The 18157-nt window shown below is 39.2% G+C and overlaps 1 protein-coding gene across 1 annotated transcript in view; it reads right to left on the reverse strand.

The window, feature by feature from the left end:
• Positions 1–8045: 8045 nt before the first annotated feature.
• The window catches only part of tbc1d2 (TBC1 domain family, member 2), a 175744-nt gene continuing 165632 nt past the window's right edge, over positions 8046–18157 (reverse strand). Inside the window, exons 13-14 of the mRNA XM_051929904.1 lie at positions 17138–17259; positions 8046–9628 (exon numbers count right to left, since the gene is read on the reverse strand). Of these exons, the coding sequence (XP_051785864.1) occupies positions 9427–9628; positions 17138–17259 (324 nt within the window). The 3' untranslated portion in view covers positions 8046–9426. The remainder of the gene's footprint in view (positions 9629–17137; positions 17260–18157) is intronic.

Consider the following 18157-nt stretch of genomic DNA (forward strand, 5'->3'; position numbering starts at 1 on the left):
CCCAGGTGTGTGGCCGGCGCTGTTCATTTACACCCGAGACGCGTTGCTATCTATGAGACCAGCTACCGGTTACTCCCCGTGTACTATACCGGACGAATTAAAATCTTTGAAACCCAGAAAGCGAGGAAAAAGAGGTGGACTACGTGTACGTCTGAGACGGAGAAGTTTTAAAACACCTTTGCCAACCATCATCATGAGCAACGCACAGTCCTTGCGAAATAAACTGGACGAGCTGAGAGCATCTGCGCGATACCTCCATGAGTACCGTGAAAGCTGTCTGATGTGCTTTACGGAGACCTGGTTTAAGAATACAGACTCGGATACAGCAGTCGAAGTAGACGGATTTGTTTGCGTACGGCAAGACAGAATTCCAGCTTCTGGTAAGCAGACGGGTGGTGGGGTCTGCCTTTACATTAACAAAAGGTGGTGCAGGAATATCACTGAAAAAGAGCGCATCTGCACGCCAAATATTGAATTACTCACCGTCGGACTTCGCCCATACTATCTACCACGGGAGTTTAATCAGTTATTTGTGACAGTCGTTTACATTCCGCCGCATGCTGATGTGGGAGCTGCAGCTGAATCAATTCTTGAAACTGCTCATAAACTAGAAACCAAATCACCTGGTTCTTTTAAGCTTGTGATGGGTGATTTTAATTTATGGAGTCTGGAGTCAGTATTACCAAATTATCATCAATATGTGAATATTAACACTAGAGGGGACAAAACTCTGGACAAGTGCTATGGAAATGTCCCTAATGCCTACATATCGCATCACAGAGCAGCCCTGGGTGCGTCTGACCACGTCGTTGTTCATCTTCTCCCGAAGTACAAACAGAAACTGAAACAAGAAAAACCAGCCATACGAACAACACAAAACTGGTGCAAGGAAAGTGTAGAGGAACTGCAGGAATGCTTCTCCAGTACAAATTGGGATCTGCTGACATCCTCACAGTCACTGAATGAGGCCACCTATACTGTCAGTGAATATATTCAATTCTGTTAGTCTATGATCATTAAGAAAAAATCTGTCAAGGTGTACCCAAACAGTAAGCCATGGATCACTAAAGAGGTTAAAGCATTACTATTGCAAAAGCAACATGCACATCAAGAAAATAAGTTAGAAGATAAGCGAATTTTACAGCAAAGGATTAACAGGTTAATTAAACAAAATAAAAAGATGTATGGGGAAAAAATCAAGAGGTGGTTCAATGATAACAATCCAAAGCAGGTCTGGAAGGGACTAAAAACAATTACAGGAATGGGCCCTAAAATGAATGTGGATTTTCCAACTGACAAAGACCACAAGCTTTTAGCTGATGAACTGAATAACTTTTATGCCAGATTTGAAACAAGTGATTTCAGCACCCAAAATACAGAAATAAAGGAAGCGCTTTATAAAAACACCAGGTATTCTGCTGTGATTGGGTTCAGTTTAACTGAAGTGGAAAAAGGCTTGCGGAAGGCCAAAACAAACAGTGCAGTGGGACCAGACAGCATATCAGGTCGGCTCTTAAAGTCTCGCTCAAAGCAGCTCTCCCCAGTTTTTCATTTGCTTTTTAACTGGTCTCTGACCTGTGGTATTGTACCTAATCTGTGGAAACAATCGATCATTACCCCAGTATCGAAGGTTTCTAGGCCAAGCTGTTTAAATGATTACAGACCAGTGGCACTTACATCTATTCCAATGAAATGCTTTGAACACTTAGTGAAAAACATTTTAATGACAGAGACAAAGTCTTTTCAAGACAATAATCAATTTGCTTATTGTGCAAACAGAAGTGTGGAAGATGCTCTGCTTGTTATCTTACATCAAATCTACACCTTTCTTGATCAGCCTGGTTCATATGTCAGAGCACTATTTTTGGATTTTTCTTCAGCGTTCAATACTATACAGCCTCATATACTGATTGGGAAATTAAACAGTATGAATGTAAACCCATTTATCACACTATGGATTCAGAACTTTCTCTTAAATCGTTCACAGACAGTTAAAGTTCAGGACACTTTTCAAAAGCTCTTCATTCAAACACAGGAAGTCCACAGGGGTGTGTGTCTTATCACCATTACTGTTTACTCTGTACACAAGTGACCTGAGACAGAACAATGACCACTGCTCCATTATTAAGTATGCGGATGACACCATGATCATAGGATGCATATCTGGGGAGGATGAAAGCCACTATCTAAATCAAGTGGACTGTATGGTAAAATGGTGCAATAAAAACTCTCTCAGTCTGAATGTAACAAAGACCAAAGAAATGATATTTGATTTTAAGAGACAGAAATCTGTATGTTCACCTATTGAAGTTCTGGGAGAGGAGGTAGAAATAGTAAATGAATATAAATACTTAGGAACTTACCTAGATAACAATCTTAACTGGAATACAAATACAAAAAAATTATTTTCTAAGTGCAACCAGCGCTTATTTCTCCTCCATAAACTCAAACTATTTAAAGTAGACAAGGACCTCATGTTGTCCTTCTATCGCAGTATGATCCAGTCCATGATCACTTTCAGTTTCATTGCCTGGTTTAATAGTCTGACAAACCAAAACTCAAAAAAGCTCCAGCAGATTACGAAGTATGCAGCTAAAGTTATTGGGGCTGATGTAGATGATTTGACTAGTGTGTGTCAGAGGGCAATGTTAAAGAAAATGGAAATCATCTCAACTGATGACAGACATCCATTACATGTAGAACTAAACTTCAGTAAATCAGGAAGGATAGTTGCTTTGAAAACCCACACAAATCGCTCCAGAAACTCCTTTCTTCCTAGTGCCATACGACTTTTCAATAAGAAATATCGGAGATAAGGTTTTTATATATATCCTGTAACCTTTTTTTTTTTTTGTTGGTATAAATATGTTTTATCTAACTGCCTTACCTTAACCTTTCTTATTTCTATTTGTATGTTTTATTTCATTCTGTCTGTTACTTGTTATTAGATGCAACTGAGAAGGCAAATTTCATGTTTTCCTGTGTAAACATGACTAAATAAAGAAACCTAAACCTAAACCTAAACCTAAACTTTGCGAAGAGGATAACTTGCATTTCATTTTGGGTGGTGTATTTACCCCATTTTTGACACGTATTGCACGCCCAACCTACCTGGAAGGGGGCCTTCCCTCTGAATTGCCCTTTTACAAGATTTCTTCCATTTTTTTTTTTTTAATATAGGGTTTTTTTTTCTTGTCGTTTTAGTGAGTCACTGCTGAGGGATGTCAGAAAACAGGGCACTGACTCATCCTTAATGTGATTGTGAGCTATGCAAGAAATACCGTACATCGTTGTTGTTGTGCATTTCATCACCATTTACACTGGGACCTCTGATTAAGGCAAAATGTAAAATAATAATACTTGAATCTTCAAAAAATAAATATTTTTTATTACAAAAGAAAATAAAATTGCATATGAACAGTGCATATATTATAATTATATTGTCCAACATAAACATATAATACCTAATTTAACATAAAAAGAATGCCAGCAAACAATATAAATGAATTATTTTATGCATGTAAAAAAGAAATTCAAAAAAAGTCTATGGATACGAACTGATCAAAGTATAAGGACAGATCCCACTTACTCTTGTTCAGGCCAGCAGAGACGGAAGCCTATAATCTTCAGACTTACTGCATGTACTCTAAGAAAGAACATACACAGTAGAACCTCGGTTTGCGAGCATAATTTCGTTCCGGAAACGTGCTCGTAGTCCAAAGCACTCGTATATCAAAGTGAATTTCCCCATAAGAAATAATGAAAACTCAGACGATTTGTTCCACGACCCAAAACTATTCATATAAAAATAATTAATACAAAATATAAAGTAAAAATGCATAAAACAAATTAACTTGCACTTTACGTTTGAAAAGAATCATGGCTGGTGTGAGTGAGTTTCTAAACTCTTGTGGGATTGCACCCAACGGGATGACACGCGGAAGAGCGTCCCAAAGCAATCGCAGTCTCCCAGCGCTGTAGCAGTTCTCTGTAAAAGCGAATCCGAAAAGATCGCGGACATGCTATAAGCGCCTGCCGTCAATGGGTGATACAAGGAACAAGAAACATTATAAATGCACAGGGCCCTGCCTGACTGCTGTGTCTGTGTATAAATAACCGCGCTGTTGCTGTTTCAAGCTGAATAAAGCTTGTGTTGCTAAAGTACTGAGACTCAGCTTTGTGTTTTAGGGTGCAAGACAGGGACTTGCACGTCACAGCACACACACGAGTGCACACGTGCGAGCACACATACACACACACACACACACACGAGCGCGCGCGTGCACACACACACACATGCGTGCGCACACAGTCACAATGCTAATGCTGTAGTAAACACTATATGCTCGTTGACTATATGAGTGAGCCACGCCGACTCAGACGGAGAATAGAAGACGATTGCCCACAATCCCGCAGCAAGAGAGAGAGAGAAGAACCATCAGCTCAGTTGTGATCACATGACGCTCAGCAGACAAACTACTCGTACTGCAAGACCTCACTCGTTTATCAAGTGAAAATTTATTAAAAATTTTTGCTCGTCTTGCAAAACACTCATAAACCAAGTTACTCGCAAACCGAGGTTCCACTATATTCTTCAAATATTTTATCATATTAGCATAATAGTTTTTTGTGAGCAACAACTTTTTTGAGTACTGAAGAAACATAAATCAAATAAAGAAGAAACTGGACTTACTGTATCAGACTTTTATCTGTGTAGCTTTACGTACATTTGACTGCAGCAAACCAGAGTCAAGATTTCTGCTTAGACCCTTAACTTCTCCATGTGCAGGTAATGAGCACAATATTTCTCCGCATCTATCACAGCTGATCATGACAGTTCCAAAGTCAACATCTGTTTACAAATCCAATAAAAGGTGTTTGCCTGTTTAGATTATCCTTAGCCTCATAAACATTTATCTCATGTCAAAGCTGAAGTAAAGTTACAGTCTGTGTAAATGGAAGAGAATGGGAACATGCTGTTGAGAAACTTTATAAATCTCGAAATGCTCCAACAATTTCTAAATGTCACGCATACATAAATGTAAGCATACACAGGGCTACTGCAACGTAACACAAGTTTCTAGCAGTTTGGCAGTTACACGAAGCTTGTAAAAGTATACTCTATTGGCTATTTTTGAGCTTTCTGTATAGGAAACAACCGTTTTCTGCTACTCCAGTTCATGAAATTCTCTGTCTCACTTTTACCATCACCACAGAGGTCTCGGCAGATTTACCAACAGCTTCCAAATTGTTATACAATTTGAGACTATAATATGGAAGTGCAAACTGGCATAAAAGAAAAAAAGAGAAACACAACTAGAATTGAAGTCCGTGTCCTCGTGCCTTTTGTGGATCACAGCAATATTAATAAACACTTGTAAAAAGTCTACAACAAAACACTTATTTTACAATATACATAGTTCCAAACGCCCTGTGTCCATATCCCAGTATAAAATTATTGGCAGTATTAAAATAACTTCAAAATGTATTCTAAATATCACTATACGATTTTGCTTAAATTCAAAGAGGAATAACAAATGAATTAAATAAACACATACTGTAAATAAAAGATAGTTTAGGAAGAGAGCTGAAAAAATGCTTTTCTCTAACCAGTTTAACCTGAACACGACAATGCAAAAACAAAGCACAAGGAAAAACTGTTACTCATTTTCTTTGTGCAAGATCTTCCTGAGAAATAAAGTTATGTAGAAAGGGGGAACCCCAAACGAAATATTCAAGTAAGATTGGGGGGAAACTTTACTAAAAGCAAAACTGAGCATTTTTTACTATTCATTTAAATAAGTAATAACATGGAATTCATGTTACAAAACCACTACTACAGTAGGAGCAATCTTCATGCTAATTATGTTTCAAAATACCATACAATAAGATTAATAATGAACATCATTGAAGGTGCTGCACAAGAAGAAATGCTTCTATGAATACAGCAATAAGTTAGCATTTTGTATCTCTTACCATGATATAAATATATGCATCCAGCATATTACATATTTGTATGCAGAGTATTTATTTTACGTGTAAATAACTAATCAGATATCTCTGTAGACGTGTTCCTTTTGATATTTTTAACAAACAATGCTATTAATGACAGCAACATTATATATATGTACAGTGAAAAAGGAACTCGGCCTTGCTGTATTTAAAGGAATATTAATTCATTAAGTTAGTGACTGAGTGTGAATCTTTATTTTGTGTGAAGCTCATCTTTAACATTGTGGGAAAGCTACAATGTGTATAATAGCACATTAACACTGAAATAAATGCCAAGTGAAGAGGATGCATGTTGCTAAGACGGCTGATTAACATTAAAATATTTTTGCAACTATATAGTATGTGAAAATATAATCATGCATATTTTAAATGACTTGGCACAATTAAGTCATCTTCCTGAACTGGTTGACAGGGCCATTTTATTGTCAATTGTAAACAGTATCAGTGAAATTCGACATCTACATGCTAATCAATCTTCTTATATCCGAGGTGCGATCCAAAAGTTCCCAGAATGCATTTATTTAAAGGCATACACACCAAATAACAATTAATGGTGAACAGTTCCTTCAAAATAGTCACCCGCTGAGTTGATACACCAATCCCAGCGAGATTGGACCTCTGGAAGTCGTTTTTTGTCAGTGTGTTCAAGACGTTGGTTGTTACCGTTTGGATCTCCTCCACCGCCTCAAATCTGCATCCCTTGAGCCTCATCTTCATAGATAGATAGATAGATAGATAGATAGATAGATAGATAGATAGATAGATAGATAGATAGATAGATAGATAGATAGATAGATAGATAGATAGATAGATAGATAGATAGATAGATAGATAGATAGATAGATAGATAGATAGATAGATAGAAATGAAAGGCTCTATATGACAGATAGATAGATAGAGTGAAAGGCACTATATAATAGATAGATAGATAGATAGATAGATAGATAGATAGATAGATAGATAGATAGATAGATAGATAGATAGATAGATAGATAGATAGATAGATAGAGATACTTTATTAATCCCAGGGGGAAATTCACAAAAAGTAAATACACTATGTGATCCCTGCAGGATATCCCAGTCTGTAGTTCCAAAACATTGTCTCAGAGCATTCTCAGCCTCCGGGGTCCACTTCCTGAATGAGCGTGTGGTTACAGGTAGGACTCTCACTTTTGGTTTATAGTGAGGCTGAAGCAGAACCAGGTTATGATCTCCTTTCCCAAGCGCAGGCAGCGGGGTGGCACTGTATGCGTCTTTAACGTTTGCATACAGTAAATCAATAGTCTTATTTCCCCGGGTGTTGCAGTCCACATACTGGGAGAATGCAGGTAATGTTTTGTCCAGCGTCACATGGTTAAAGTCTCCAGCGATTAGCACAAGTGCCTCGGGGTGCTGCGTTTGTAACTTAGCAACAGCAGAATGGATGATGTCACTTGCTATCTCCACGTCCGCCCGAGGAGGAATATACACGATGACAACAATGACGTGTCCAAACTCTCTGGGCAAGTAATCTTCGGAAATAAAAAAAAAAAAATCAGACGGCACTAAATCAGGGGAGTACGGAGGGTGGGGAATGGCAGTAAGCTTTGTAGAAGCCAAAAATTTGAGCACAATCGGAGATGTGTGAGCTGGTGCATTGTCATGATGCAAAAGAAATGACTTGTCAGCCCACATCTGAGGACGTGTTCGGCGAATTCGATTTCGTAAACGCTTTAGAACATCCCAGTAGAATGCTTGTTGCAACATTTCATGGCTTTCTTTTGCTGTTTTTCCCAGTTTAAAACAGAATTTAACACACACTCTTTGTTCTTTCAAATCACTCACTTTCACGAACAACCCTTCACAGACACAACCGAAGTTTAAACGAGAACTGCGACTTGAAAAACAACTGCGCTGACGTTATAACACGTGATAGCAGATCTCAAGGACAACTTGAACTGCTATCTAGCGGCGATTGATATAACCAAACCCTTCTGGCTGCAGAATAAATGCATTCCGGAAACTTTTGGATTGCACCTTGTATATATATATATATTTATAAAGCCCCATGCCTGTCTTTTTGTCCACTTTTCACGAGAGAAGTACTTAACGGATTTATAGCTGTCTTTTTTCTATAAATTGCTTGAACATTCCGGTTGATTTTTTCGACTTCTCTCATCGTGCTAAGTATCATAGTTCGCTTGCGGCACCGATTTATTTGCGCAAACCCGAGACAGAGGCTGCGGGCCGTGCCCTCCTCACTCATGCGCCAGCCTCCGTTCGAGTCACTCTACCTATCGCCACGTGTTGGAGTGTACCTTGCCTCCACTTAGCTAGCGATACCTGTTTGTTCAGCAGACATTATCATCTAGAGATTGTTAAGGAGTAACGTTTGACGTTTTGGAGAGAGAGATCAGAGCTACGTGTGTTTCAGAGGGTAAGCTGCTCATTGCCAGAGATATCATGGCCACGTGCTCTACTCTCATCAGAGCTGAATATGATCAGATACAGTGGCAACGTTTGACATGGCAGAGTACCCACCTTCTGCTGGGCCCATTAATACCTTGACAACTTTTTACATTTTTGCCAAAGAGATCACAGCTATACTGTATTCTCACCCCTGATAAGCAAAACCAAAAATATTGTATATCAACTTGGATATGAAAGCTATCAATATAAATTCTTCTCAAACAAATGATGATTATTATTATTTTTTTTAATTGATTTTTAAAGTTTGTCCTGTTTCACTACTATGCATGCAGAGCCACAGGGGAACAGCTAGTATGTAATACTTTGCCATGCTCCGGCACCATAGTTTGTGCATAGAACTACTTTACCTCAAAACTTCTGTCTGCCTTACCTGAAAAATCTCAGAACAAACTTGTCATTTTAGACACAAACACAGTAAGAACATGTATCTACTGTATAAGTAAAGAAAATGATAAAACTGTGTAGTGATTCCAGAGAGTGCAGTCTTTAATCTACAGTACTACTGAATCTAAAACAGCAGCATGGCCTGGAGGCTATGAAGCATTAGGGTACATGTTTAGCCCTGATCCTTCCTGCAATGTGTACACCTAAGCAAGCCATTTCAATGGCCAGCACTCACAAGTCCAAACTTCAAATAATTAAAAGAACAAATCCAAAAAAATACAAGCTATTTTACACTTAACAGTTGATAATTATATTTTATCCAGTTGGAGGACAAAGTGCCTGGACTCTCTTTCTAGTTGTTTTCTATTCAATACACAGGATTGTCTTAGCATTATTTTACTGAAACAATTACAATAAGCCTGAAGACATTTGAGCATTTAACTTTTGACTGTGAAGAGCATCTTTTAGGTATTTTGCATTTCTGTTGCTGTCTTTACAAAAGTGTAACATCATGGAGTTCCTACTCTTATATTCCACAGCAAGGCAGTCCACCTCGGACAATTATGTGTCTTCTTCATCTTCACTGCCAGCATTATCCAGGTCCTTATCTTTACATTCCTTTTGTTCTCTTGTAAATTCTTCCTGTATACGCTCAAGCTCTGCAAGTTCCACCCTTAGTCGCTCTAAGTGATATGTCCGCCGGTTTCTTAGCAGCTTCATGGGAAATGGATTCATGTCATTAAAGGCTATGTTCATCAGCTTTCTACAACAGGAAATACAAAAATTAGCATTATACGCAACAAACAACAATTTTGTATTATTATTAACATTACTAGACATTAAGCCCGTTACAATAACGGGCGCTAGAACAGAATTTTCACGAGAAGCCTAAAGTAAAATAATAATAAAAATAAAATAGAAATGTATATGACAAAACAGTAATTATAATTAATATTACATTTATCCTCTCCTCTGTGGCTGTTGATTGATGTGTTGTGTCTGTTTGAAGATCTTCTATCCTGCCTCTCTTTATTTTAGCTTGCTGTGGCATCTCTCCAGTAAGTACTGTGCAGTTCCCCAGCAAGTATTTTAATCATTACTGGCGTGCAGCTGATTATTGTATGTGTGGTGTCTCCCCAGCAACGGATTTTATGTGTGCGAAAATAAATCTACTTTTAAAAGTCATCCTATTGGAATATCATGAACATTCATATATTTAGGAAAACCGCTTCAACGACTGACACTTTACACTTTACCGGGCCAAGCTTCTTAATCTCAAATCTGACATGCTCAGAGTGAACACTTGCACAACAACACACACTAATCCCACCTCTTTGGGGAAGCTGGTCTCCGCGTCTCAGTACCCAATTGGATTTTTCGTGTCTTATGTTTTAGGTGTTACCTCATTTACCGAAATCCGATTGGATTGGCCGCGTGATATTTTATAGGTCCCGCCCTCTCTGTCTTGTGTGACACGTCAGGTGGCCTTTGAAGCATCTGCTAGAGGCCGATGACTCTGCCACTCATTCTGCCCTTCCCTGTACTTCCGCCTTGTCCGTAATATGCGTTTAATTTTCTTTCACAACAGTGGGCAATCAGCAGAGTCTCCCGAGGAACTGATGTAATCTGTGGCGTGCAGCTGATAATCGTGGCTCTCCAGCAAGTACTGTGCAGTTCCCCAGCAAGTATCAGCTGACGTGCAGCTGATTATTGTATGTGTGGCGTCTCCCCAGCAACGGATTTTATGTGCGCGGCCGCGAGTACCCAATCAGCACTCTCCCCAGCAATGATGTCCTTTATTAAAGAGTGCCCCGCGCACGCACACTTCACCAGAAGACACACACACACGGGCACATGGACGCACACAGGGATTTTATTAAAGAGGATATACAATAACATGGATGCATATTGCCCAGGGTGAGACCTCACTTCAAATTATTTTTAGGCGGAGTGGTGGCTCTGAGGCTAGGGATCTGCACTGGCAATCGGAAGGTTGCCGGTTAGAATCCCGTAAATGCCAATAGGGACTCTGCTCTTTTGGGCCCTTGAGCAAGGCCCTCAACCTGCAATTGCTGAGTGCTTTGAGTAGTGAGAAAAGTGCTATATAAATACAATGAATTATTATTATTATTCTCAGAATCTATGAAAGGAAAATTACAGTGCATGCTTTCAAAAAATAAAATTTCTAATCTTTCACATTTTGTTTTTTGATCCCTAGTTAACATTAGCTATTAGATGGATGGATGGATGGATGCATAGGCACTGTTGTCTGTTTTCTGAAGTTGGTTAGCAAATGGGGAGCCAAAGTACATCTTAACAGGCAAACTAAGGCCAGCTCAGCAATACCTGGGATAGCAGCACAAGCCAGTGTTCCATTTCACCGTCCACTTATTAATATGCATCACCTATTAAAACATAGGTTTAATAAGCATCTCACAGTTAGAGACCAATGGAAGCCAGCAGGTTGAATCTGACATAGAAAGAGCTCAGAGAAAAATTGTGTTGTGGCACGTCTGCTGATATACTGAACTATTGTAATGCTTACTGCTGCCTACCTTACTCCAAAAAAATGATCTATCATTATATGTTGAGTCGGATGTCTTTGAGACCATGTATATTGATTGGTTGCAGATCAGAATGATCATGAAATATTGACTTATATACAGTGTAATATACTTAATATGAAGGGAACCTATGATAATGGAAGTGAAAAAATATAATACATTAGCTGAAACGCTTGCATTAAAGAGGTTACTTAGCCTGTTACTGTCCTGGAGGTTTGCAGTGGTTACAGGTTTTCGTTCCAACTAGTTCTGTGATTGATTAGCAGCCAGGCCCAACAGATAATGAAACTTAGTGTTTAATTACAGTGCATCCAGAAAGTATTCACAGCGCATCACTTTTTCCACATTTTGTTATGTTACAGCCTTATTCCAAAATGGATTCAATTCATTTTTTTCCTCAGAATTCTACACACAACACCCCATAATGACAACATGAAAAAAGTTTACTTGAGGTTTTTTCAAATTTATTAAAAATATAAAAACTGAGAAATCCCATGTACATAAGTATTCACAGCCTTTGCTCAATACTTTGTCGATGTCCCTTTGGCAGCAATTCCAGCCTCAAGTCTTTTTGAATATGATGCCACAAGCTTGGCACACCTATCCTTGGCCAGTTTGGCCCATTCCTCTTTGCAGCACCTCTCAAGCTCCATCATGGTTGGATGGGAAGCGTCGGTGCACAGCCATTTTAAGATCTCTCCAGAGATGTTCAATCGGATTCAAGTCTGGGCTCTGGCTGGGCCACTCAAGGACATTCACAGAGTTGTCCTGAAGCCACTCCTTTGATATCTTGGCTGTGTGCTTAGGGTCGTTGTCCTGCTGAAAGATGAACCGTCGCCCCAGTCTGAGGTCAAGAGCTCTCTGGAGCAGGTTTTCATCCAGGATGTCTCTGTACATTGCTGCAGTCATCTTTCCCTTTATCCTGACTAGTCTCCCAATTCCTGCCGCTGAAAAACAACCCCACAGCATGATGCTGCCACCACCATGCTTCACTGTAGGAATGGTATTGGCCTGGTGATGAGCGGTGCCTGGATTCCTCCAAATGTGAGTTCAATCTTTGTCTCATCAGACCAGAGAATTTTCTTTCTCATGGTCTAAGAGTCCTTCAGGCGCCTTTTGGCAAACTCCAGGCGGGCTGCCATGTGCCTTTTACTAAGAAGTGGCTTCCGTCTGGCCACTCTACCATACAGGCCTGATTGGTGGATTGCTGCAGAGATGGTTGTTCTTCTGGAAGGTTCTCCTCTCTCCACAGAGGACTTCTGGAGCTCTGACAGAGTGACCATCAGGTTCTTGGTCACCTCCCTGACTAAGGCCCTTCTCCTCCGATCACTCAGTTTAGATGGCCGGCCAGCTCTAGAAAGAGTCCTGGTGGTTTCAAACTTCTTCCACTTACGGATGATGGAGACCACTGTGCTCATTGGTACCTTCAAAACAGCAGAAATTTTTCTGTAACCTTCCCCAGATTTGTGCCTCGAGACAATCCTGTCTCGGAGGTCTACAGACAATTCCTTTGACTTCATGCTTGCTTTGTGCTCTGACATTAACTGTCAACTGTGGGACCTTCTATAGACAGGTGTGTGCCTTTCCAAATCATGTCCAGTCAACTGAATTTACCACAGGTGGACTCCAATGAAGCTGCAGAAACATCTCAAGGATGATCAGGGGAAACAGGATGCACCTGAGCTCAATTTGGAGCTTCATGGCAAAGGCTGTGAATGCTTATGTACATGTGCTTTCTCAATTTATTTATTTTTAATAAATTTGCAAAAACCTCAAGTAAACTTTTTTCACATTGTCATTATGGGGTGTTGTGTGTAGAATTCTAAGGAAAAAAGTGAATTTAAACCATTTTGGAATAAGGCTGTAACATAACAAAATGTGGAAAAAGTGATGTGCTGTGAATGCTTTCTGGATGCACTGTATATTGATTACTATCTGTTCCCCGCGGCTCCACCTGCGCAGTAGTGAAACAGGACAAACTTTAAAAATCAATAAACAAAAAGGTATCACTAGCTAAGCGGAGACAAGGTACACTCTAAAACGCAGAGGTAGACCGATTCCCCACTCCTGACGTCATGTTTCCCCCTCCCCTCGGCCTACAGCCTCTGTCTCAGATTAGCGCGAATATATCTCTCCTGCAAGCGAACTATGACTCTTAGCACAATGAGAGAAGTCACAAAATCAACCAGAATGTTCAAGAAAATTATAGAAAAAAAAAAAGATATAACTCCATTAAGTAGTTCTCTTGTTCGCTAGCTAAGCAGAGGTAAGGTACATGCCCCGAGGCTCGCACGTGAGTGAGGAGAGCCCTGTCCTCTTCCCCTCGGCCCGCTGCATGTTTCTCGGATTCGCGCAAATAAATCGGAACTGCCAGGCAGAACTATGAAATATTGCTCAATGACAGAAGTCACAAAATCAAGCAGAATGTTCAAGCATATTATAGAAAAAAAACCCGATCTATATACAGTCAAAGTAAAAAGTATGTGAACCCTTTGGAATTATCTGGTTTACTGCATGAATTGGTCATAAAAAGTGATCTGATCTTCATCTAAGTCACAGGTACTGATCTACACAATGAGCTTAAGCCAACGACACACAAACAAATTCTACTCTTTCATGTCTTTATTTTACAAACGCATTCAACGTTCACAGTGGTAATGGAAAAAGTAAGTGAACCTTGGGATTTAATAACTGGTTGACCCTCTTTTGGCAGCAATGACCTCAACCAGGCACTTCCTGTAACTGCAGATCAGACCTGCACATTGTGTGGGGGGAATTTGAGTCCATTCTTCCCTGCAGAACTGCCTTAACTCTTCCATATTCTTTGGTTGTCTTCTGTGTATGTCTCTCTCTCTTCAAGGAATTCCACAGCATCTCAATAGAATGGAGATCTGGGCTCTGACTGGGCCACTCTGAAAGGAAGCCATTGTGCTGTGGATTTGCTGCGATGTTTTGGGTCATTGTCCTGTTGCATCACCCAGCCTCTTCTGAGCTTAAGTTGACGGACAGACACCCTCACATTATCCTGGAGAATTTGTTGATAAACTTGTGAATTCATTTTCCCCTCAATGATGGCAAGCTGTCCAGGCCCTGATGCAGCAAAGCAGGCCCAAATCATGATGTTCCCTCCACCATACTTTACTGCAGGGATGATGTTTTGATGTTGATATGCAGTGCCCTTTTTACGCCAAATGAAGTTCTGCTTGTTCCTCCCAAATAGTTCAATTTTGGTTTCATCACTCCACAAAACATTTTCCCAGTACCGGGTGTGGAGTGTCCAAGTGCTCTTTCTCAAACTTCAGGCATTCAGCAATTCTTTTTTGATAGCAGTGGCTTCCTTCTTGGTGTCCTGCCATGGACTCCTTTCTTGTTCAATGTTTTGTGTATAGTTGACTCATGAACAGAGATGTTAGCCAGTTCTAATGACTTCTTCAAGTCCTTTGAGGTCACTCTAGGGTTCTTCTTTACCTCATTGCTGACTTTGCGTTGTGCTCTTGGGGTCATCTTGGTGGGGCACCCACTTCTAGGCAGAGAAGCCACAATACCAAATTGTCTCAATTTATAGACAACTTGCCTAACAGTAGACTGATGAATATCTCAAATCTTTGAGATGACTTTGTAACCCTTTCCAGCCTTATGTAGATGAACAATTCTCGATCGAAGCTCTTCAGACAGCTCTTTTGTGCGAGGCATATTCCCATCTGGATATGCTTCTTGTCCAAAGCTCAAACTCAAACTTTATAGTGTTTGTGATCAATCAAAGTCATTCTAGGCCACCACAACCTCTGAACTCATTTCATTAAATGGACTCCAGGTGTGCTAAATTTGGACTGCAATGGGCTTTTGAAAAAGTCATTAGCTTAGGGTTCACTTACTTTTTCCAACCTTCAGTTTCATAGTTTGAATGATTTATTCAATATGGTCAAAAATTCTCTGAAAATCTGTGTATCTTTAGTTATAGGTGACTGTGTTTGTTCATTATGGTGACTGACATGAAGATACGACCATGTTTTATATGGGAATTAGACATATAGATAATTCCTAGTGGTTCACATACTTTTTACTTTGACTGTATATATGTCTACCTTCAATCTACCTGATCTACATATATATATGTCCTTACTATACTACAGCATCCCAGGGTACACTTGCCCGTAACAGAGATCACTGAACCTACTCCAGAAGCTAAGGCAACGGTCTTTACAGGTGTGTACCTAGTAGTAGGATGACCATTGCTACTTGGTCGTCTGTGTACATGCTAGTTGGGGCACAGAACTGAATGTATTAGAGCTTGCTGATTAAATCTGCTCTTGAGACGTGGAATGTAACATCACTTTTTATTCAAGAGTCAGATTGTGTAGGAGGTTAAAAATAATGCTTGATATAAACATAAGTACAGTCGACCCTTGATATACAACCGGCCTGACATGCGAACAACTTGATTTACGACCAACATCTTGCGTTACGACCCGAATGCAGTCACGTGTATCCTCTTACGCGTTTGTAAACAAACAGCCGAGAGCGTTTGTAAGCGTCAGTCGGGACCCAGATACATGTGTTTGTGGACGTAATTTCGGTCAGTGCAGTGATTTATATAATTTTTTTCGATAATTGCTAAGGAAGGAAGAGAAGGTAACGAAGGTAAAGTAAGCGATCACAATCGAAACGAAAAAAGAAATTGTGCGGAAATATGAGAGTAGTGTTCATGTGACCGATCTCGCTAATATGTACAGCATGTCGAAATCCACCATCTCGACAATTTTACAAAGAACAGATTTGTATAAGGAGGCTCCTTCCAAACAATAACCACCTTCCATTTCATTCTCCTCCTCCTTCCTTCCTGCAGCCCAAAGATGTCAAATTAAATGGTGAGCACAGTATGAAATTGTTGTTTCTGGTAGGCTAGGCACTTTTTATAACTTTTTGGTTAGTACATTAGAAAAATTATTGGTGTTTTGGTAAATTATGCACATCATACAACCCTTTTTTATTATGAAAAGGTTAAGTAAGTGTTGCTGTGGGAGGTTCGTAACGCATTATGGGTATTTCCATTAGTTCTTATGGGAAAAATAGTCTTGACTTACAACCAACTTGAGTTACAACCAGCACTCGGGAACGAATTGCGTTCGTAAGTCAAGGGTCCACTGTATTTAAACACACCTGACTGCATAATACAAGAAGAGAAACGATATGACTTTCCAGTGGATCTGTGCAGCTCTTGATTTACCAGTAAATCTACAGTATAAACCATTTCTCACAGGAGATTATGAGCTCTGTTTAGAGACCAATGTTGCAGGTTCAGTACAAGCCACCAATAAAAGGTTCCTGCACTGTTGTGGGGTCAAGGGACTTACTTTCCAATTCAATATGAAGACTAGTTCAACAATATGGGAGGTTTTCAAATTAAAGCTGCTTCTTATCCATATTTAAATTTGGACAGGTGAAATTTTAATATGTATATAGTTATGTTATGGTCTGATCGACTCAGCCTGTGGCCACTGTGATTCTCACAAAAAATATGAAAGGAATAGAGATGGAATGAGATGATTAACAGGAAACCTTTTCAGGGAGAACTTCATATGAATAATCCTTCTTAGTCACTGTTTGATAAAGGTAAATGCATACTATGATTAAAGTTGAATTAACTGTATAGTTCATATATAACTTTATTCTCATTAAAACATAAAGGGAAAATTAAAAACTCTTACCTTCCGTCAGAAACTGTTTTAGTGAAGAATCTCAGATACTGATAGATTTCTACATTTTCTTGTATTTTTAAAATTTCCTCTTCCTTATATTTAAAGAGAGCTAGGGCATATCGAAATATCACCTAAAATAAGAAATGATAATATTTTAATAAACATAAATAAAGAAGATGGTAGCAACCTTTTTGTGGAATATCACCTATGATCTGCGCTGATATGATTTAATAAGTATGATGCAGGCTTACTCTTGACCAAGTAAATGATGCATAACCATGTGCTATGTAGAGCTTCATCCATTAACTCGTTAAAAGCTGAAAAATCCAGAGCCTGTTCTGGTCAAAATGGCAAAAAAAAGAGCCATGAAAAAGGCACCTGTCTGCTGCAATTTAGATTTATCACTCACCCTAATGTGTATATCTGTAGGATGTGCGAGAAAATCCAGAGTACAATGAAGAAAATAAATGCAGACACTTAGACTACATACAATATTACACAGATGGTGCTTGGACATGAATTAAAACCCAGGGCTCATGTTACAACAGAGAGAAGGAATTTTAATATAAACGAAATCACTCTTTTAATCCTTTACACCAGGGGTTCTCAACGTCGGTCCCGGGGGCCCACTGTGGCTGCAGGTTTTTGTTCCAACCAGCTTCAATTTTCAATTGGACTTCTGGGCTAATTAAGTGAACTGTTATTTGCCAGATTCTGTGTTTTAGGAAAAATGTAGAAATTAGAAAATTAAGTTTGGCAAAATATATATATATATTAAAATATACCAAATAGCTATATGGGAATAATGTATGGGAATAATTGTATCTTGATTTCTATTCTATTTTTTGCTGGGTGTTCTATTTGTTTAATTAATTCATTAATTTTCTAATTAGTGGGTCTAATTCAACATGGTTACTGTGCCAGCATATTCAGTGTCAAAATTTTAAAAATGTCACCAATACAAGTCCTCAATGATGTTGAAGATTCTAGAGGTTTTTCTAAAAGAGGCCTGCTGCCTAGAGGTCTACA

The sequence above is a fragment of the Erpetoichthys calabaricus genome, chromosome 7 (assembly GCF_900747795.2).
Source record: "Erpetoichthys calabaricus chromosome 7, fErpCal1.3, whole genome shotgun sequence".
NCBI classification, from domain to species: domain Eukaryota; kingdom Metazoa; phylum Chordata; class Cladistia; order Polypteriformes; family Polypteridae; genus Erpetoichthys; species Erpetoichthys calabaricus.